General features: G+C 39.0%; 4 protein-coding genes across 5 annotated transcripts; 2 read left to right on the top strand and 2 right to left on the bottom strand.

Moving 5' to 3' along the window:
- Window positions 1-10: 10 nt before the first annotated feature.
- Window positions 11-13482, bottom strand: LOC110050115 (proteasomal ubiquitin receptor ADRM1-A-like). Its single transcript, XM_089270881.1, has 8 exons — window positions 13253-13482; window positions 10436-10688; window positions 9947-10091; window positions 8658-8848; window positions 8048-8080; window positions 7388-7548; window positions 6540-6642; window positions 11-348 (listed from the first exon to the last, which is right to left on the bottom strand). Exons 1-8 carry the CDS (start codon window positions 13445-13447, stop codon window positions 185-187), a joined length of 1245 nt encoding a protein of 414 aa, XP_089127007.1. The 5' UTR covers window positions 13448-13482; the 3' UTR covers window positions 11-184.
- On the top strand, window positions 1010-3294 carry LOC149104762 (uncharacterized). Its single transcript, XM_089270896.1, has one exon. The coding sequence runs from the start codon at window positions 1166-1168 to the stop codon at window positions 2240-2242; it is 1077 nt and encodes a 358-aa protein (XP_089127022.1). The 5' UTR covers window positions 1010-1165; the 3' UTR covers window positions 2243-3294.
- On the bottom strand, window positions 3534-6181 carry LOC149104761 (uncharacterized). Of its 2 annotated transcripts, none has more exons than XM_089270981.1 (2): window positions 6012-6181; window positions 3534-4625 (listed from the first exon to the last, which is right to left on the bottom strand). In XM_089270981.1, the coding sequence occupies exon 2, from the start codon at window positions 4619-4621 to the stop codon at window positions 3917-3919; it is 705 nt and encodes a 234-aa protein (XP_089127107.1). In that variant the 5' UTR covers window positions 4622-4625; window positions 6012-6181; the 3' UTR covers window positions 3534-3916. The 2 variants fall into 2 exon arrangements, with proteins under 2 accessions (XP_089127107.1, XP_089127106.1); XM_089270980.1 differs by having other exon boundaries at window positions 3534-4630; window positions 6012-6180.
- Window positions 13483-13492: 10 nt separating the features above from the next.
- LOC110058165 (nucleolar transcription factor 1-like) lies at window positions 13493-17877 on the top strand. The gene has a single exon (XM_020764747.2). It carries the CDS (start codon window positions 13532-13534, stop codon window positions 14306-14308), a length of 777 nt encoding a protein of 258 aa, XP_020620406.2. The 5' UTR covers window positions 13493-13531; the 3' UTR covers window positions 14309-17877.
- Window positions 17878-21042: the final 3165 nt, after the last annotated feature.

The raw sequence follows: 21042 nt of genomic DNA, 5'->3' as shown, positions 1-21042 counted from the left end.
ACACAAGTCGTTGATACCATCTGGCAAATTTTAATGAGCACACAACTGTTACAAAGACGTTTCTTTGTGAACAAGCCTGCATAATAAAGAGAAAAAAAAAACACTTCAAATCGACTACTTGTGCATTACTACCCGGGATTGCTATAAATCTACTTCAGTTCCACACGGTCAAGGATAACATTTCTTAGTCCAAGCTCATTGCCTCGTCTTCATCCTTATCTTTGTCCTCAGTCTCCTGATCTTCATTACCGGCCGTAGTTGGCCGTGAGGTTTCATCAGAGGTACTGGTGCTGTCAGCGGTGCTCGGACGAGACGATTCCTGAACGGCTCGCACAAATTCAACCATATCTAGAAGACAAAGTGTCCACTTCTGTGATTTCATGCACATTACTGGTTATCGTGTTATTACAAAAGTATTAAGACGTTCAACGATGTTTTGAAGACTCTATTCCAGTTGAAAGCTCCTTATCAGACTTTATTTGCATTGTCACGCAACGAGAAGCGTTGCGTGACGACACGTTAGCAAAGAGGCGCATTGCGTGACGACAAAACTAATGAGGTAGTCTATTCTAGTAACAAGCCACTTATAAATAATAACACGATAACCGTTAATGTGCATGAAAAAGAAGAAAAAGTCTTCAATTCCGTGATGTGATACACGTTACCGGTCCTTGTGATATTTCGTCCAATGACATTTTGAACCATTACATTTATTATTATTTTTGAGGGGGTTAGGTTGGGCAATTTCCACCAAAAAAAATTCCTGCACAGCAAAAAAGGCTTGCTCAAACTGGGGAGCCACGGGGAAAAAATTGAGCAATTGCTTTGTACTATCCCGGTTAAAAAAATTATTCCATTAAAAACAATCATGCACAACCTAAAGACGAACAAAATGTCATGCCCCAGAAAATATCATTCCTCAGCAGCTTTTAACATTTATTGACGAGAAGCGCTGCGTGACAGGATGTTGGAAAAGGAGGTGCGTTGCGTGATGTCACATAACAAAGTAGACAATAGAGACCTTACGCAACAGGACGGTTCGATGTGGACGGCGACCTCAGATCGCGCGAGGACTGGGCTGAGCACGCGAGCAATGATGTTGCCGTCCTAAACGTAAACAAACCTTACGCAACACAACACGACATGGAGATGACTTGAAGCTAAAATGGCTACATTTAGGGAAGCAAGAGAAGCACTTTTACTCGCTAATGACCTGAATTTGATTGATGACGAAGAACTACTGTTGCTTTACGATGTGAACACTTCGAAGAACCTCGAAATCCCGTACTGGAAATACGACAAATTTGATCTTGACAGTCTTTCCGACGACGAGTGCAAAAGCGAATTTCGCTTTTTGAAACATGACATATACGCTTTAGTCGATGTGTTTAATCTTCCGGACAAAATCACTTGCCCAAATCGTTTTTCCGTGTACAGCGATGAAGCACTGTGTATGCTTTTACGTCGATTTGCGTATCCGTGTAGATACGAAGACCTTGTACCGCGTTTCGGAAGACCTGTTCCCCAGTTGAGCATGGTGGTGGGAGAAGCGATGGATTTGCTTCATGTGCAGTTTGGACGTTTACTCTCACGTCTGAACCAACCGTGGCTGTCTCAAGCACAACTGGCTCAATTCTCTGAAGCAATCTACCGGAAAGGAGCGGCCCTTGACAACTGTTGGGGATTTATAGATGGGACGGTTCGACCAGTCTGTAGGCCTGGCGAAAATCAAAGAGTACTTTACAATGGGCACAAAAGAGTCCACGCAATTAAGTTTCAGAGTGTTGTTGCGCCCAATGGACTTATCGCAAACCTTTTTGGTCCCGTCGAGGGAAGAAGACACGACAGTGGGATGTTGGCGATGTCTGGCCTTCTACCGATGTTAGAAAACCACTGTGTTTCCCCAACTGGCCAACCACTCTGTGTGTATGGGGACCCTGCATACCCACTGAGAGTCCACCTTCAGGGACCATTTAAAGGCAATGCCTTAACACCGCAGCAGCAACAATATAATTTGTCCATGAGTAAAGTAAGAACAGCTGTGGAGTGGGTATTTGGAGACATTTTGCAATACTTTACTTTTTTAGATTTCAAAAGGGATCTCAAAGTTGGACTCAGTGCCGTAGGCAAAATGTATATTATTTGTGCCTTATTAAGAAATGCCCACTCATGTCTTTATGGGTCAAATACTTCCTCGTTCTTTGGTGTCGAACCGCCTTCATTACAGGGTTACTTTATTTAAGATATTATTTTTAATCAATCAGTACCTGGGGACTCCCATATGAAATTGATTGGAATGCTTGTCATCTCACTTGCATGTACAGTAGGGTGCAAGTCTTGGATGTTGTCTCAATTGGTGATAAACCACAAATATTTTCAGCTATTTTTTAGGATTGCAAACAAAGATCAAATTAAGTTCAAGCAACATCCGGATTTGTCTTCTTTAAGGGCATGGTTTATTACAGACAAGCAGCCTTATTCCTTTCATATGGGAGTTACCCAGGAGAGTAACCCCCTGGTCATCAGTAAAAAAGAAAGTCTGTATACGAGCCTAGTGGCCCATCAGGCCGGAGCTGATCTCGGTTTCTGTAGCATGAAGGGACTAGGAGTATTTCTACTCCCCCCCGGATGGGATGCTAGTCCATCGCAGGGTTACCCCCAAGCAGTAAATTCGCCGATACCCATTTATACACCTGGGTGGAGAGAGGCTCTACGAGAGTAAAGTATCTTGCCCAAGAACACAACACAGTGCCCCAGCCAGGGCTTCAACCCGGACTGCCCAATCTGGAGTCCAGCACACTAACCATTAGGCCACTGCGCCTCCCACCCTGGCCATTAGTTAAGCTTAATACATGTCAGTTTGAAGAATTTTTAAGCCATGCTGATTGTAGGCTTTACAAAATGAAGCATCCATTCTATTTGTTTTGAGGAAGTTTATGGACTGGGGGCACAACTGAGTTATGTCAAAAACTTAAATGTTCTCAGGTTTTCCTGTAATTTAATTGCAAAACATTGGTGTTTCATTTTTTTTGCTGTCAGATTTGTGGGTTTAGTCTTTTCAAGAAATAACAAATGTAACAAACTGGAATTTCAAATCGTTTACCAGGCATTTCTTTTCTTATTTCATTGTTTGAGGAAAAGTTGTACAAGGTTGCTGCTGTGGGAGTTAAGTTTTTGCACCCCCCCCCCCCCCTTCCCCCTTCTGATAATGTTCATATGAAGTAATGGCATAATTAATTGCAGAGTGTTCTTAGAACCATAGTTGATTATGAAATGGCTTTGCTGTTTCGTTAAATGCTGTGATGTAACAGTGAAATGAGCATCAAAAAAGTTTGATATTCAACTTGTCTTAAATTTCAGTGTGGCAAGACTATGGTTTGCCAGATTGAGAGTACCCCAGACACTCAGCCCCTTCCCCTGTATGTAGAGAAGGTTTTTCTGAACCTAAATTCTTACTTAAAGGGTATTTAATTCCCTTAGTTTTTTTTAACTTTTCCCCTATTGGAAAAGTTTAATTGACAACATGATGAAGGTTTTTATAAGGAAATATATATTTTATTGTATAAATATGTGTTAAATAATGATCACAATGTTCAGAAGCCTTTTATGTGTATGAATGACTAAAAATTATGAAGGTGAACTTGTTCTTAAAGAATATTTGAAGTTTAAAGAAAACACCAGTCTAATGTCTAAATCCGTAAAAAAAATTGTTACAATAGAGGATGAAGACACATTCAAAGCATTGTACAATATTACTTTTTAAACCTTCAAATTATTAATATTAATTAAATAACTGATTCACATTTCAACAGACATTCATGTTTGTGGTTCAATCAAATCATAAAACAATTGCATGATATGAACCAATAAAAATGTGTACCCAAAACAAACCTTATCCATGTCTTAAATTATACACTTATTTATTAATTTTTTCAATAAGTGTCATGAGAAGTTGATTTTGAAGCTGCTGCTGCTGCTGCTGTTGTAATTGCATTTGCTGCTGCTGCTGTTGTTGCTGTTGCTGTAGTTGTTGTTGCATGAACTGAAACATCTGTAGTTGTGCAGATTGTTCATCTTTCTTAACTTCCAGTTCTCCTTTCCTCAGGTCAAATTCCTTTTCAGCCTTTTCTCTCAAGTACACAAGGGTTTCCGACCCTGATGCTCTCTTTCTGGGTGTTACTTCACCGTCCTCAGCCTTTCTTTTCTTGGTCTCTCCAAGTTTCTCCATGGAACGCTTCCTCATCTCTTCTGCTTTTTTTCTGTCATTTTCTTTATTTTTCTCGCCCTGTTCTGAATTCTCACAAGCCTCCCTGTCGCTCTCCTCAAATCTCTCAATAATCTGGTCAAGCAGCTTGTCCGTTTCTGACATCTCGGGTGAAATTCCACTCGCACTTTCCTCTTCTGCCATTCTCTTCTTAAATTTCTTGGCCAACAGGGCATACCTGTCTCTCACAGCTCTTTTGTGTCCAAGTCGATTTCCAAATGCTTCAGTGGCATTCAACCTTTCTGTGATATCTTCCCATATCTTTCCTCTCTCCCTTGTTGAAGCCTTGTACTGGTAAGGTTCGGACACAACTATTTCTTGCAATAGAAGTAGATCACATTCTGTTTTCCACTCCATCTTTCTGTTCTAGGTTATGAAGAAACAAACATGTTGAAATTCTTGGTTTTTAATTATATAAAATGAAGATAAGAGGTTGATTACTTCACATGCAACGGTCTTTGGGATCAGAATTTCTTTTGCGAAAGGCACACTGCATTATTTTTGAAGAGGATTGAAGTACAGCATGTTGGCCTTATAATTCCGGACACTTTTTGCAATAACCACAATATCTTACCTCAACAGAGCACTAACAGAGTTATAGCAAGGGGGGTCCTGGGGTGCCCATGACCCCCTTTTGTGAGATATTTTTTTCAGTAAACAACAAGCAAACCTTTTTATCCAGGTGGCAAAAAGTGTGAATCCGAAGAATCAACATGCCATAAATTTTTTCTAGTGCTAGGTAGTTATATACTCCATTTTCAGGAGTGAACATCTGCAGTGGACTATGTAAGTACCCTGGGCGTGACATAGTGTGACCCCAAATCCTAGCATTACGCCCCTGATTAACGAGCGGAAATTTACTCACAATGTAGCTTTCACTGCTGGTAAGTAAGTCATGAAGTTTTATCGCCTAAACCTGCTTGGTTTCTTAGTAATTACGGAAAAAGTTGGCCAAATTCGGTGCCCTAATATTTCTGACGATCGATTCGCTTCGAGATAAATACTCCCTTTTTCTTGGAATTATTCTTTTCGATCATTGCAAAATACGTCTAATAAAGTCAAATGAAAAAAGATTCACTTAAAAAGTTACCTATTTTCCGAAGCTTAAAGCATTTTCTTTCGATTTTAGCGAAGAAGTCATCAGTGTAATTCGACGTGCGATACGAATCACATTAGAAAACTTTTACATACCTCGACAAAAACTTGAATCTTTCTGTCTAAACGGAGCCCAACTCAGCCACGAAACGAAATAATGAAAGCAGACTAATCAACAAGTCTTCGAAACGTATCGTTCAGATTTCTTTTTATCTTTACTACGAAATACAGAATCGTAAGAGTGGAAGTGTCCGTAAATAGGGCAACATACTGTACAAATGTAATTTATATTTCAAAGTTGGTTTACAACAAATAAAAATATATCCCGCACTTACACTGCTGAAAACAACTCTCAAAGGCAGAAAAAGATTAGTTTACACCAGAATTGTAATTCGGACGATAAAGATGAAACAGAAACTGCCATAAAACTGTAAAATTACAGAGAAATAACTTAGAAAGAAGGAGAATTAAATTTTCACAAATAAGCCAGTCTGAGCACTTCGTCATGCGTTTACAAGTAGGCTTCATTTTCGTTTTAAAAAAAGTTATTTCCATATATACAAAGGCTGGTAACTAAAAAGGTAGACTGTTTCTATCGTTCAATCCAAAAAATTAAAGGTTAAGATGAAAATAAATGGATAAAAATACTCACGTTTTCCTCAGAACTTCAAACTCCTTGTTTTCACGTCGTGAACGCTAAGAGGACGGCAGTGATAAACCGGAAATGGCGTCAAATAGCTTACGAAGCAAGCAGTCACGCACGTCACACAATGAAATTTTGCCGTCCTCTCCTTGAGCCGTCCTGTTGCGTAAGGTCTCTAATATATCTAGTCACGACCCACTTTTAAATTCTCATAAGTCAACAAGAAGGGCATAAAGCTGATTTTAAAGCAACTGAAAAACGACACTGGGTCTCATCAACATCTTACATCTGACAACTTAACACGTTGTAGCTATTCGAAGGAACCACAAAAGGAGTCCTCTTAAAACCACTAAAGAAAGGTAATAATCTACAAAGAATCAAGGATGGTTGAGACAGGGAAGATAAAGAATAACAGATTACAACATGACTAATTTAGAAAAAAATACCAAAACTTTATATATTGGAAAATTTAGCTCAATTTTCTCGAGAAATCACAGCTCCTTTAGATAGCTAATAAATAACAAATTCGAGGTTTACCTCCTCTCCTAGCAGCTCCCATAACGTCATCACTGAAACCAAACTGCCCCATCAATGGGGCAAGCTGCCCCGACTGTAGTGCAGAACTGAACATTCCCAAGGCCTGAACACGAGAATAAGTAGTAACAGTTTCATATTTTACTTGTAATAATGATAAGAACACCTAACATTCATTAATTAAGAAGACCACACGTATGACAAATTGAGAAAAATACTAGTTCTTAAACGTGTTCCTCTTAGACTACTGGAACAATAGTTCCCTTGTCATGGAAGCTTTACTAAGGCAACCACATCAGACAATCCAATGGCAAGGTAATGGCAATACCAGGCTAAGAGACCCATGCTGCTGAGCTGACCCCGGCTTCCATACCAATACACAGCTAGGGGCATTTACGCTGGGATTTAATGGTATGGGATGCTAGTCTGTGTCGGTCAAAGGGTCTTCATATGTCGTTGGAGATTATTTTGGTTTCTGTAGGAGTAAGCCTCAGGGCTGTCAGTCAGCCTACTAGCAGTAGCCCTAACACATGCTACAGCTGAGTGCGTTTGAAGGACCCTTAATATTATGGGTGAACTGGCCTATAGTTGATACAATTCAAGTAAAAGATAACAAGTTTGTTACAGGTGTGAAGATCAAGGCTACAGTTGACTTAAAACTTATTGACAACCCTGAAAGCTACTAAGATCATTTCTAGACTGCCCAAGATGGTATCACCACATCTCCCACACATGGAGGACAAGCTTAGTTTCAAAAGATTCAAGCACTACATGCAATATTCCCCTGCTATGGCTTACAATACTGATCAAATATCCTACATCTGGTCAGCCACTGACATGCTCAAACCCACCTGCTGGAACTGAGGTGAACGCAAGGTGCTTGACAGTTCTGTGGGACTCTGTGGCAGCTCCTCGCCAGCTGGAAGAAATGGAGCAAGCTGCTCACGGAACTCTGGGTCTGCCAGTAAGGGCATCAGTGAATCAGGGGTGAGCACATTGGACAGATCCACAGCTGAAATGAACAATGAATAAACAAACTGTCAATAGAGCAGGAGCTACCTACACGACGCCAAGTAAAAGTCATTGGAAAATCTGAGGGCAAAGGGGTTAAAAGCCTCAGTCATTAAGAAAAATATTTATAATAATAGTTAAACTGGAATTTCCCCTGGATATGAAAAGGTCAGGAATGCACATCGTCTCGCTTAGGGGTGCTCAGGATGAAAAAGCCAAGTTATTTTTAGCTGTCAAAGTATCTTTTAGGGTGCACTCACAGAAATAGTATTAAAAAAAACGCTGTCATTTCTGTTTTAAGTGGTAACTTTTCAGGGTCAGATAAAGTTCAAGCCATGCCAAGGATGATCTCCATTAGGGGTTAACTCAAATGTTCTCACAAGCATCCCCACCTTTTCATATGGGAGTCCCCCCCCTCCCCACCAAGGAATTTTCCAGCCACCTTGAAACAAACAAAAGAAAACAACTTGCATGGGAGAAGATTATTATCCATAACTTACTTTCTCTTGGCTGTTCTGCATTCTCAGTGGGTACTGCAACGACAATATCATTCAATAGTTAGTTATTCTTACTGTTCTTACTGCTAGCATTTTACTTAGTGTGATGTAAGAAAGTAACCTAGCATGCCTAGTCAGGATATTTGGAAAGGCTGACAAGTCTTCTATTTCAGTGTACCCAATGTTTTATAACCTCTTCCTTCAACCAAGAGCCACTGTTCAATATGATACCTACTGTGGCTTGTTCCATTCATGGTTGTTGGACAAGTAGAAAGAAATAAGAAAACAATAGAAAGACTCATTATGTTTGTTGTTGCTACTATACCATACACTATAGCATTTTCCCCTCATTCCAACCCAACGGCTATCCATTTTTAACTTGCAATTCCTTTTATACCCTTCCTTTTTATAAGCAACATCCCTTGCAACTTTAACAGTCAAAAATTTTTTTATTACATTTTCAAGTCAGAAGCTCTGAGTGACTTCTCCAGCAAATGCCAGCTGAGCAAATTGACCAATATACATTTTACATGCAGCGTTTGAGTGTTGAAACAATGGTTACTAATTAATTTCTATGATGTGCAGCTTACAGTCCTTAGCTCCAAAAATTTACCGTTAATGTTGGACAAAATATTCTGTAAGTCACTCAGTTGCACAGCTTGCCTGGCAGGAGGCTGGGTGGGACGGGATGGAGCAGCTGGGGGCACAGTCGGGGTAGCTGTTGCAGGGCGTGGTGTGGTTGTCCCTGATGATGAGGTAGAGGAAGTACTCCTGGGTCCTGGTGAGGACTGCACCCTGGTGGGCCTATGAGGAAAAGTGGTATCGCAATACAATGTACCGTCACCTTTTTTTTTTTCTGACAATTGTTTTTGGAATTGTTTTTTTACTAATGTGCTAGAAATCAGCCCCTGTTCAGTAACAAATCTCATCGACTGATTTTATTTTTCTCTGACAGGTTTTGCCTGGTTACTAATGTCAGGATGTTTTTAAAACTAAGTATTTTATACATAAAGTGGACAAAAAATTGTCCCAATTTAAGTGTTTTGGTTTTTTTATTGAAAAATTCAAATCAATTATTCAACAGATTAAACTTGTTGGAACATTGTACAGTAAGTGAAGCTTATGATGCAGCCATTTCAGAAGTTATGAAACATATCTATTTAACAATTATTCCATGAGCACACATTGGATATAAGTTGGCTCTGATCTTCTCACATCCAAGTGTGAATGGAATAATAGACCAATTTCGATATATAAAATTCACCCTAAAACAATAGACCTCAGTATGAGGCTCTGGGGAATAACTACAGAGTTTGTGGGGTTTATTCCCCAGAGCCTCATGGTGAGGTCTATTGTGTTAGGCTGAATTTTAATATATCGAAATTGGTCTATTGTGTTATTAAAAATGTCACCAAAATATACAAAATTGTGATAAAACATTTTGTAAAAGCATATTAAAAGTTCGTTGACGACATTTCGACGCTTGGCAATTTTTTATCGTTAAATGTTTTAAAAAACCGCTTCTTTTCGTAAAATATAGAAAACTAGACTAAAATAAAAATAAAAATGCCCCCAAAAAATCATGTGTCCATGTTTACCATATTTATAGAGCATGGTATAATGGCTCATAACCCATGATGGATTCTAAGCCAATGAAAAAGCTCAAACTGCATTATCCAATGATCCAGTTTTTCATAAAACGTTTTATGTGGGGCTACAATTTTGATTTGATCAGTTTTCATTTTGCACCACTATCCCTTGAGTTCCATTGCCTTTTTCTGCCACAATGCCTCTCAGCACACAACCTTAAGTAGATCATTTTTATTTGAACATGTTCATTCTTGACTAACACGTATGCATACCTCACATTCAATACATTTCCACCACAATTCATGTACTTACGTAGGTGAACCCGCAGTAGGTGCACTTATGGAGCTGCCAGCACTAGACAGACCACCATGGCCACCCAGTCCACCATAACCACTCAATAACTGTAACAGCTGCTGTTGATCCAAATTACCCAACAGGCCTTGCAGCTGACTATCACCTGGTAAACAATATTTAATATTTAGCAATACTTCCTGTATGGGTCTAAACATTTTTCAAGTGTTAGATTGATAGACATGGCTCTCTTCTGCTGGTTTCAGGCCTTTTTAGTTTTAGTTAAAGTGGAACTAATGCTAGAGGTGTATAAATGGGTATTGGTGAAGTTATGCTGGGGTAACCTTCCCACAGACTAACATCCCATCCAGGGGGAATAGAAATACTCTTAGTTGCTTAAAGCTACAGAAACGGGGATAAGCTCCAGCTGTGAGAGCTGTTTGACCTGACACAGATTTTACCTTTACTGCAGGAATCCATAGATTCCAAAAAATAATATACAGTGCTCACCTAACTGCTCAGATAATCCAGCTAAGGCTGGGGGGAGCCCACTGCTACCACCACCTCCTGAGCCCGGAGTGGGAGGGTTGTTAAGCAAGTTGTTCACTTTGGTGGTATACTCATCATCTTTGTCCGTTTTGGGTTCTTGCATCCAAAAAAAGAACTTCCGTGTGGATGACTTGAACTTCAAGATATAGGCCCTGCCTGTTGTGCACTGTTTGACGCGTTTGTATTCAATATCATCAGGGAAGATGATCAGATCCTGTTGGGGAAGTTGTTCAAAAATGATAAATGTAGTATTAACAATGAATAGGATGTAGCTGAATGATGTATGTTGTATGACAAGGTTGATTCAACATTGCCCTCCTCCCCTCCTCCCCCAACTCCTCCCACCCCTTCCCAGGCATTAGACAGTTTGACTTTTCAGTTGGTCAAATTTCCATCCCCCAAACACCCTCTCTTGACTTTGGGTGTCTCAAGTACTATTTGTATAACATTAGAAAATAACCCAAAACAAGTACGCGTGCTGATTGGTTTAAAACCGTGTTTCTATTAAACAATTAGATTGTGAGCTCAAGATTTCTATTGTGTGATAGTTGACAAGGGCACAGCCCAATTCAATTATCATGCATAGAAATCAAGGGCAAATAATCTAATGATTTTAGTATAAATCTACTAGTCATTCAAAACTTTGTCTAAATCCTCTTCACAGACACATCGAAAATGCAAAGAAGCGGCCATCATTTTGTTAACAAGCGCACACTGCTACGCTACTCACTATGTATTTAACAGAATAGATAGTGAGTAGCATAGCCAATAAGAGAACGGCATTTGTCATAGAACACTAGTACATTTATACTAAAGTAAATAAACCAAGGTGTCATAATCACGTAAATGGATGAATTTTCGTGGCAAATGCTTATCTTGGAGCTTGTGTTTCATGTTATTTGATATTGTTTACATCGCACACTTGACAACATTTGCAATTACAAGCCCTTTCTGCTTACTCCCGAGTGAAAAATTCAAAACAGAAAAGCACCCTTAGACCGAGGAAAAGAAACAAACAAGCCCAAAGAAAAAAGAAAGGACCCATTTCTGTGTAGGAAAGAATACAGAAACACCTCTCTGAAAGCCACAAAGACTCTTTAATTAAGCAGTCTGCCTGAGCTGTCTGTACTTTGATTCATTGTCATGCTTATCGGTACTTTTGCTGGCTTTACTTGTCTTGCCGCAGATTGTTCTTTTGCCTTTGGCTACTTTGCCTGTTTTAGTCTGTTTCTCCTCAATGCGACAGCGAGATAGAAAACGTGTTGCAATGTGATGCTTTTCCCAGGAAATCCTGATCCATTGTCACTGATGCTAGGAGGTACTATTGTTCCATTGGTTTGTGGTTTCGTAAGGCGAGATAATCTCCTGGCGTGGCGCAAGTTGTTTACGAACCTTTACGAGCTAAAATCTCACATTTAATTTTGGGAGGAATACATCCACTTTGAGCGAATTTATAGGGTATGCAGATTTGACGGATTATCATAAAATTTCCCATGGATAATGAGAAACGAAAGAGTGTTGCAAAATTTTGATTTTGATTTTATTCAGTCTGCTTGTCCTCTTTACTTTTCTTTTCTTTTCTTATCAGACTTTTTGGCATTGCCATAAGTAAATATTGTTAGCAGAAAATAGTCAACATTTTTGGATTAAAGTTTGCAACTTTTTCACCGCAAAACATTACCGGTCTAGATGCCGGTCTAGTTGGGAAAATCTAGACCGTTTTCAAAATTGATTTCAGCCAATTGAATTCTTGAATTCGATAGTTCCCAGTCCTTGTGAGACACAGCCATATAATAAACAGGAAATATATAACATATATTTCCTGAGCGCATACAGCAGAGGGGAACAAAATTTATTCTCAGAAAATGGAATTTTACCTATGACGAGCACCTGAAATGTCTTAATCTGCTTTCGCTTGAAAAGAGGCGCTATCTTTTTGATGTCACATTTTTGTATAAGGCTTTAAATGGATACTTGAATGTGGATGTATTTCCGTTTCTGAACTTTTATTCTCAAGATGATGCGCATAGGTTTAGACATGTTGATGACTACTCCTTGAAGACAAATTTTGCTAGAACGACTACTTTTAAAAACACTTATTTTCATAGAATTGTGGAGATGTGGAATTCAATACCCTTAGATATTAGGTTATCTCCTAGTTGTGCAGTTTTTAAGTTGGGAATGAAGAAGTTTTTAAGTGAGGAATGAATATTTGATTTAATTTTTTTTTTTGTCTTGATTGTTATTACATGATTATTTATTTAGATTAGCTACATGGTGATCTGTCTCGCATGGAGTGTTCCACTCTTTTACAGATTATCCTTATGGCTTTGCCTGTTTGTGTATGCCTTTAGACTTAGATTTAATTGCCATTAAATTGTAATAAATAAATAAACATAAAATAGAAATTTCTGGTTACTTCCAGTTCATCTTTACTGCACTGGCAGGCCTCTATATCTCGGATTAATTTTAGTTGGGAAAATCAAATTAAATTTTAACGATTATTTAGTGATCGTAGAAAATGACCAATTAGCCTAAACCAATCGATTTCATTTAATTATTAAACTTGACCTTCGCTGAATGATACTGGGTGCCCAAGTAAACTTAACCTTTGTATAAGCTTACATATTTTCCGGCCTTTTCCATGAGTTTTCTGTTCTCTACTAGTTCATCATCGTTTTGAGAGTTCTTAAGTTAACTGAAATAGCTATGTTACGCCGTAAACTATCAAACCAAAGAGGAAAGAACAAAAGAGTAATTGTCAAATTTTTGTCTTACGTCTTCAACATTTCCCGTGCCACGATCCTTCCAACAGAAGTGCATCAACGAGTCTTCACTCTGATAAATGTACACCAATCCTTTCCTTTTATCTGGTGTAACAGTTGTACCGCTCAATGACATCTTTCCAGCGCGAAATTCGACGAGATTTTTCGACGAAGACCTGCCAGCATGGCCGAAAAGTCCGCTCGACATCTTGAATCGAGAAGTATGAGTCAGCTTCGCGCACCGTTGAGACTGGAACCGAACATCAGCGACCGCGTCAGGTCCGCGTCTAAAATGGCGGCTGTTAACGGTGAAAACGTGGTCGAAGAAACGAAGGCAAAAGCTAAAGTTTGGACGCAAGATCAGGAGCTGAAGCTATTGCAAAATGTGGAAAATCACTTGCAAAATTCTGAAAGAGTGAAAGATATTTACGTTAAGGACATCGTGTGGAGTAAAATTGCGTTTGAAGACTTTGACGAACATGATGTCCATAAACGTTGGAATGCCTTAACCTCCAAGATTCGTAAAATGAGAACAGCAAAAGAGATTTTAGAGGATGCTAAAATAAAGGTAGCTGACAAGGAGGATGACGTGAAGTCCAGGAAGAGGAAAAGAGACGACAAAGATCCCGCTTTCCCGAAAACGCCGCTCACCTCTTACCTCATCTTTTGTGAGGAGAAGCGGCCTCGTTTAGCCCAGCAATACGCAAACCTCAGCAGTAAAGAACTGACGACAAAATTAGCCAAGAAATGGCAAAAGCTCAGTGACCAGAAGAAACAAAAATATCAGGATATTTACTGGGAAAATAGGAAGAAATTTGATCACGACATCACACAGTATTTTATTGAGCACTATCCAGATGAAAAGCCACCGAAAACAGCGTTTGAGCTCTGGTCTGAGAGCAAGGAAAAAGAGATGAAGAAAGATCGACCGGATATGTCTCAGAAGAAGTTAAATAAGAAAGTAAAGAAATATTGGGAGAAACTAGAAGAGAGCGAAAAAGAAAAATGGGAAAAGAAAGCAAAGCGTGAGGTAACAAGGTATATTAAAAAAATGAAAAAGAAGGTATAAGATTTAAAAAAAAAAAGTGAAAGAAGGGTATCCGCCGGTTTCACTATCTGTCGAGTCCAGTACGTTCGACTTCGCTACATGTTCACTACCCACAACTTCCAGCTCACTGCCTATTTAGTTTGCATTGTTTATTATCAATAAAACTAAAACTTTGTGAAACAAAAATAAAATGTATAGACCTAAGACCTCACACACATATGGATTATTCCTCTTTCTCTCATCCACTGCCAAGCCAAACTTGGTTAGTTGAGGTAGTGAACTCGACTGGTGGATAGCAAACATGTAGCAAACTCAAACCTTGCGAACTTGGCAGGTAGCAAAACCTGTGTAAATCGATAGAAGGAAGAGATGACTATATGTCACCAAAGGCTGTCCAGACTTTGCATACATTCCAGGTGATATTGTGATTTTGGGAAAATACACAAAAATTGCTCTATTGAAATGTTATGTTTTGAAATGATCTTAATAATTTTGACTTATCTTTTGTCTGTCTTGTTTTAATTTAATGTTTCTTTATTCCTGGAGCCAGGTTAAAGCCATTTAGGAGACTTACGCTGTCTGGGATTTTGCTCCGTAATCTGGCTTTAGGAACAGTGAAATGTTAATATTATGCTGTAAATTATGTCAGACATACAGTAAGTCACATCTAGAGAAACTCTTTTTGAAATATATAGCATTTAGGGCAATTGTTGTGAATTTTCATACATTGTCTAAAATGGCTGATCTAAACACAGGGGGCCCACACAAGCGGTGTGTCTGTTTGTATGTTCAAAATATAAAGAAATGTATGGGAATATTGAAGATTCTTAATATCATAAACTTATATCAAGTAATGTCTATATTAAAGCTCAATATAAACGTAAACCTATCTCAGTTGATAAGTTAATAAAGATGGTGAATTTTAAGCTCAGTAATGAAATGTGAAGGTGAATTAATCAACATGACACGAGCGTGGGACAAAGAAAAATTTTGAGTCCCCGAGAGCAATCGAACCCATGACCTCCCGAACACCGGGCAGGCGCTCTATCCACTGAGCTACGAGAACTCATGGAGAGCAAGGTCAATTAACTGAGTTCATATATGACAGGTGTCCTGCATACTGCTAGGATCAACACTATCAAATTCATTGTGAGTAGTGATAAGTTAATAACGATGGTAAATTTTAAGCTCGGTAATGAAATGTGAAGGTGAATTAATCAACATGACACGAGCGTGGGACAAAGAAAAATTCTGAGTCCCGACAGGAATCGAACCCATGACCTCCCGAACACCGGGCAGGCGCTCTATCCACTGAGCTACGAGAACTCATAGAGAGCAAGGTCATTTAACTGAGTTCATATATGACAGGTGTCCTGCATACTGCTAGGATCAACGCTATCGAATTCATCATGAGTAGTGATAAGTTAATAAAGATGGTGAATTTTAAGCTCGGTAATGAAATGTGAAGGTGAATTAAGCAACATGACATGAGCGTGGGACAAAGAAAAATTCTGAGTCCCCGACAGGAATTGAACCCATGACTTCCCAAACACCGGGCGGGCGCTCTATCCACTGAGCTACGAAAACTCATGGAGAGCAAGGTCATTTAACTGAGTTCATATATGACAGGTGTCCTGCATACTGCTAGGATCAATGCTATCGAATTCATCGTGAGTAGTGATAAGTTAATAAAGATGGTGAATTTAGTGTTGATCCTAGCAGTATGCAGGACACCTGTCATATATGAACTCAGTTAAATGACCTTGCTCTCCATGAGTTCTCGTAGCTCAGTGGATAGAGCGCCCGCCCGGTGTTTGGGAAGTCATGGGTTCAATTCCTGTCGGGGACTCAGAATTTTTCTTTGTCCCACGCTCATGTCATGTTGCTTAATTCACCTTCACCTATCTCAGTTGTCGTGTATTGTTGTTTCTGCAGCTCAGAATGGTGAATTTGAGCAATTTGGTGGGTTTTGTGCTAAACAATGCATTTAATCAGTATGGAGCAAACAGTGTGACGGTTGCTCCTTGGCACACCAAATCCCAGCTGCAGATGTTGGTTGCTTCGAAAGCTGCATTTCTCAAAAATTACTTGGTGGTTAGCACTTGAATTTTGAATGAATCTTCAACTGAATGCCATGAGAAGAAGCATCAACCTTTCAGTTTATCTGGTGTACAGTTTGGAAGCTGGACTATTCTAATTTCTGGGTGATCGATGAAAACCGGCTTGGCACTGGAGCGGTCAAAAATGAGCTCTCCACCCTTGTTCTCCTCTTGTAACATGTAGTAACAGTCAACACAGAACCCACCCAATTGCTCAAATTCGCCAATGCTTTTGAGCTGCAGAAACATCAATATACAACAGCTGAGGTAGGTTTACGTTCATTTTGAGCTTTAATAAAGACGTTACTCGATGTAACTTTACGATATTAAGACTCTTCAATATTCCCATACATTTCTTTCTATTTCGAACATACAAACAGACATGCCGCTTGTATGGGCGCCCTGTGATCTGAAATCATTATAATAATTATGGCCAACAGCATAAATGTCATTAGATTGCATATAAAGCCTGGGCTGTCAGGCTGTGATACTGCCAGATACCGACCCATAAATTATGGGTCAGTATCTGGCAGTATTCCAGCAGACATGTCTGTCATACTTTTCAGGGGTTGAATGATACCACATGGAATGTTTACCTGTTTTTTGCATTAATGTTTGCACATACATGAGCTAAGTTAGGGAACAAAGTAGACTGATAGGTTAGGGTTTCCAAAGTTAGCTCCATTTAGCATGTTTGAAAAATAATATGGATTCTGTTACCTTTATAATTTCAGAGGTTTCATTAAAATTTCTGCTGACATTTCCAGCACATTTTAATCGCTATCAAATTAATTTAAAAAGTTTACAAATGTAGAAAAACAAGTTCTGAGATGGTACTCTTGCTTTGTTCAGTCTGAGTCACCTTCAATTTTAAACTACTGGTAATCATTTTTCTGTCAGGGACAGAAGGTAATAGAGAGGTGTTGCTAGATTTTTCCTGTAGACACACAGTGAAACAATTTTGTGACCAATCAATATAAATTATTTATTCATACCCTCAAGAATAAAATTAAGTGTACCATTTTTTTGGAATTCCGGAAACCAACATTGATCTGGTTGTCCAAAACTGCAGGTTTCAGTCATAATGTGAAATTCTTTAGCACAGTTTATCTCAAGAATGTGGTAACACTGAAGTTGGATTAGAAAAAAGTGGTATTGCAGAGCATTAAATTTTGCCTTGCTTTGTAAATAAGGGTGTTACATGTATTTACAGACTGCAGTTATATTGTAAATATGCAAGTACAACCCACTTAGAGTTACTGTAGTCAATAATAATTTATTATTGGCTTCTATGATATTTAGCATTATTTAGCACTGTTATGTAGCATTATTCATTTTGTAAATAAGCTTAGTATATTACATACTGCCTATGCAATATCATTTAGCAAGTCAATTTTTATTCTTCGTCTTTTCATAGAGACAATATTTTGAATTTCAAATTTTCAACTTCTTTTAGACATTATCATAATAAAACTTAAAGTGATTCAAATATTATTGATTACTGTGGAAAACTTGCTAACTCTTTCACTTTAAAAATGAGTGTTCAGGTTCAAACTTGAAAAGTTTCAAATTTCAGGGACCAATTGAACCTCTCCTGCGAACTCTTAACATTAATTCTTTAGATCTTACCTCTTTCATCAATCTCACTCCCAGAGGTCACAGTCATTTTGGTTTGGAAGGTGAGCCAGCATTAGTCACAGCAGATACTCTTTGCACACATGTCCAGAAACTGAAAACAGTGAAACTGGGACCAGGATTTTCTGATTTTGGTTTTTGATTTTGTCCAGAGTGTTGAGTATTTGGCCACTGCTGAGTGAAAACACACAGGCTTTGAGGATGAGATTGGTCTTTCATTGGATTGTTCATACAAGCAAATCTTTATATCCAGTGGTGACAGAGCTCCCTATGCTATGGCAAAAACTTGAAATTCGGAAACAGAAAATCCTGGGTCCATTCATCCTCAGAGACCCAGGTAGTTAGTTGGGGCAGGAGGAAATAAATCAGGCAAAAATCGAAGCGTCAAAGGTTTACAAGTAAGATGGGAACTTGTGAACCTTCAATGCTTCAATGTTTACCCGATTCATTTCCTCCCACCCCAGCTAACTGCCCCTGGGTCTTCAAGGATGTGTTCCAGTTTGATTGGGCTGATGTATTCAACTTTGATAGTGTTTTCTAAACACGTGTAGGGAGAGCAACCAGCTAATGTTGGCTTATCCTCTGATTTCACGTTGTGCAGTTCCAGAAAATATTGGGCCATACTCCCCCACAGAAGGGATTGGGATTTCCTGGGGTTGGTGGGTTCTCTAAGACCAAAACATTTAAAGGAATGTATCAAGCTTAATTGAAATTTCCAGAGGGTTGGGGGGTCTTAGAAAAATCCGTCCCATGGGGGAGATTATGGATAGTTTCTGGAACTACACATTGTGTGAATGATGCATCAGTAATAGTATTTATTTACTTATTCAATATTTATTTATTTATTTATTTATATATTGATATATCGCACGATGAGACATGGAACTTTAAAATTATGTTTTGCAGTATCATTATTCGGTACTCGCTTTGAGTCGAAAGCTTCAAAACCAAAACAAACCAAAAAAAGAAACAAGAAGCTCAGCGATCTTTAAACTTGGCCTGGCTGCTTGGCCACCAAAGAAACCACTTTTTGCATGGAAGTCACGGCACGACACAGCAAAATCCAAGCAAGTTTAAACATAAAATCGAAACCTTAACGCGAGACATGGCCAGCCGTAGAAGGAGCCAAACACTCCGTAAGGATATTTGCTATTATATGGCAAGGTGGGCTGTGGGCTTGAGGTAAATCCGAGCGATTAGCTTGGTTCACAGTAGCATGCGCACTACGAACATTGTTTTACGTTACTAAGCGACGTGTTGCTAAGCAACGGCTTTGTTGAAAGTTGATTTCCGACTTGAAAAAGAATAGTGAACAATCCAAGAAGGAAAGTTTGTAGCGGCCATAGAATCGCTCCTTTAGCAATGAAATGTTTTTCTGTGTTTAATTCCCGTATTACTGTCTCCCTACACCTTCTCCAACTTGCAACTTGCCTGAAAGCACGAATAGTTGTTATTTCTACAGAAAGAAAGCTTTTGATTAGTTTTGAAAAGTGGCAGGGTTTTGAGGCAAGGCAACAAGAAACTAAGGCAAATGTATTTCAGTTCAAACAATGGAGTTACCGATTTTGTGAAAATAATATGTTTACTCGAAAATCCATACAAAGTGAACTAAATGTGAGTTACCCCTGAGACAAAAATACGGCAGATCCTTATTCCCCTACGATACGTAGAGAGCTCAGCATGCATTTTCGCCATGTATTTGAACGAAGGTCGGGCTCGAACGAGTATAAAGGATAGTGGTTTGCATTAGTTTAACGTGAAAAGTTAAGTGATATTTTTCCCTCGTGAAACGTGATCTGACAAACAGCCGTTGCGCCACTTAAAAAATAAATCAACAACTTGAAGATTTTAACATCAACCATTTTTGGTGAAACACCCTTTGAAAACATGGTTCCATTACAGCAAGGCCATTTCTATCTCCGTGTTTGTCACTGATGCCCCGTCCACAATACGCTGGAGAAATTTGAAGACGCAACAATCACCACTCATTTTGGATTTGTGTTTAAGGAAATCTCGGGCAGCGAAATCACCTGATTATCCTTTTGTCATCGTTTTCGAAAAGCGCCGTTTCCCAAACGTTTTCCGTCCACACTAAATCGCAAAACCGGCGTTTTCAAATTCTTCCGGTTCGAAGACTCAAGAGCGTTTTCGCAGAGCTCCGTTTCGGTATGCGGATTAGCGTGGACGGTAGGAGTGAACCGCGTAGAAAGAAAGCTGCGTTTTCAAATCTCTCCGGAGTACTTTCGACGGGACCTCAGTATACACAAAATAAATTTTAACTGTATTACAGTGTAAAATCATGACGGTATCCCCGAACTATTGACTTACGATTCGTCTTCACCTTGAGGCAACGAGGGAGATACACACGGTGTCCCAAACTTCTGCTTTTGTACTGGCGCTTCAAGCCTTATACTTGAATCAGTGATGAGGCGAAGTTCTATTTTCAATCGCAAATTTTCTTGGGCCAATCGTTTGGCTCGATCCGCGAGCCAAGCATTGTCGTCCTTTACTTCGGAGATTATTTTGTTTCTTTTTCGGATTGCGAATAAACTGATCAAGACGCCCATATTGAGATTTCACCGCATATGAGCAGGCTGTCTTTCTGATTTGATTTTCTGCTTTTGTAAGCATACTCTTAAGTTAACTGTTTGTAGTCCAGAATAAACGTTATTAAGACCTGCTAATGAAGCACACGGAAATAATCCTCAAATCTGACCTGTTATTTAGAAAAATAATTCTACCAATTAGTGCGTTATTCAGTCGGAAAGCCTCTAATTATTCTGTTTTATACTAGCGTTTAACTGCCTTTCCATTTTTCTCGTAGTTCTTTTTCTTTCAGCCTAGCGTTGTGTGAGAAGAAGGCATTTTGGACATCAATATATTTTTTGTCATCATCGAATTTTCAACGGAAACTTTCTCAAAACGTTGCCCCTAAAACTGCCATCGCATGCCTGACAATTACACAAAACTGAGAAAACGAACGAAAACGAAAAGCTTGCTCATTGTTTGCAAATTTATTGT

Source organism: Orbicella faveolata, unplaced genomic scaffold (genome assembly GCF_042242905.1).
Source record: "Orbicella faveolata isolate gen_17 unplaced genomic scaffold, um_ofav_v1 contig_34, whole genome shotgun sequence".
Taxonomy (NCBI): domain Eukaryota; kingdom Metazoa; phylum Cnidaria; class Anthozoa; order Scleractinia; family Merulinidae; genus Orbicella; species Orbicella faveolata.
Note: the sequence above shows the minus strand (reverse complement) of the source record. Positions and strands in the feature narration are given on the sequence as shown.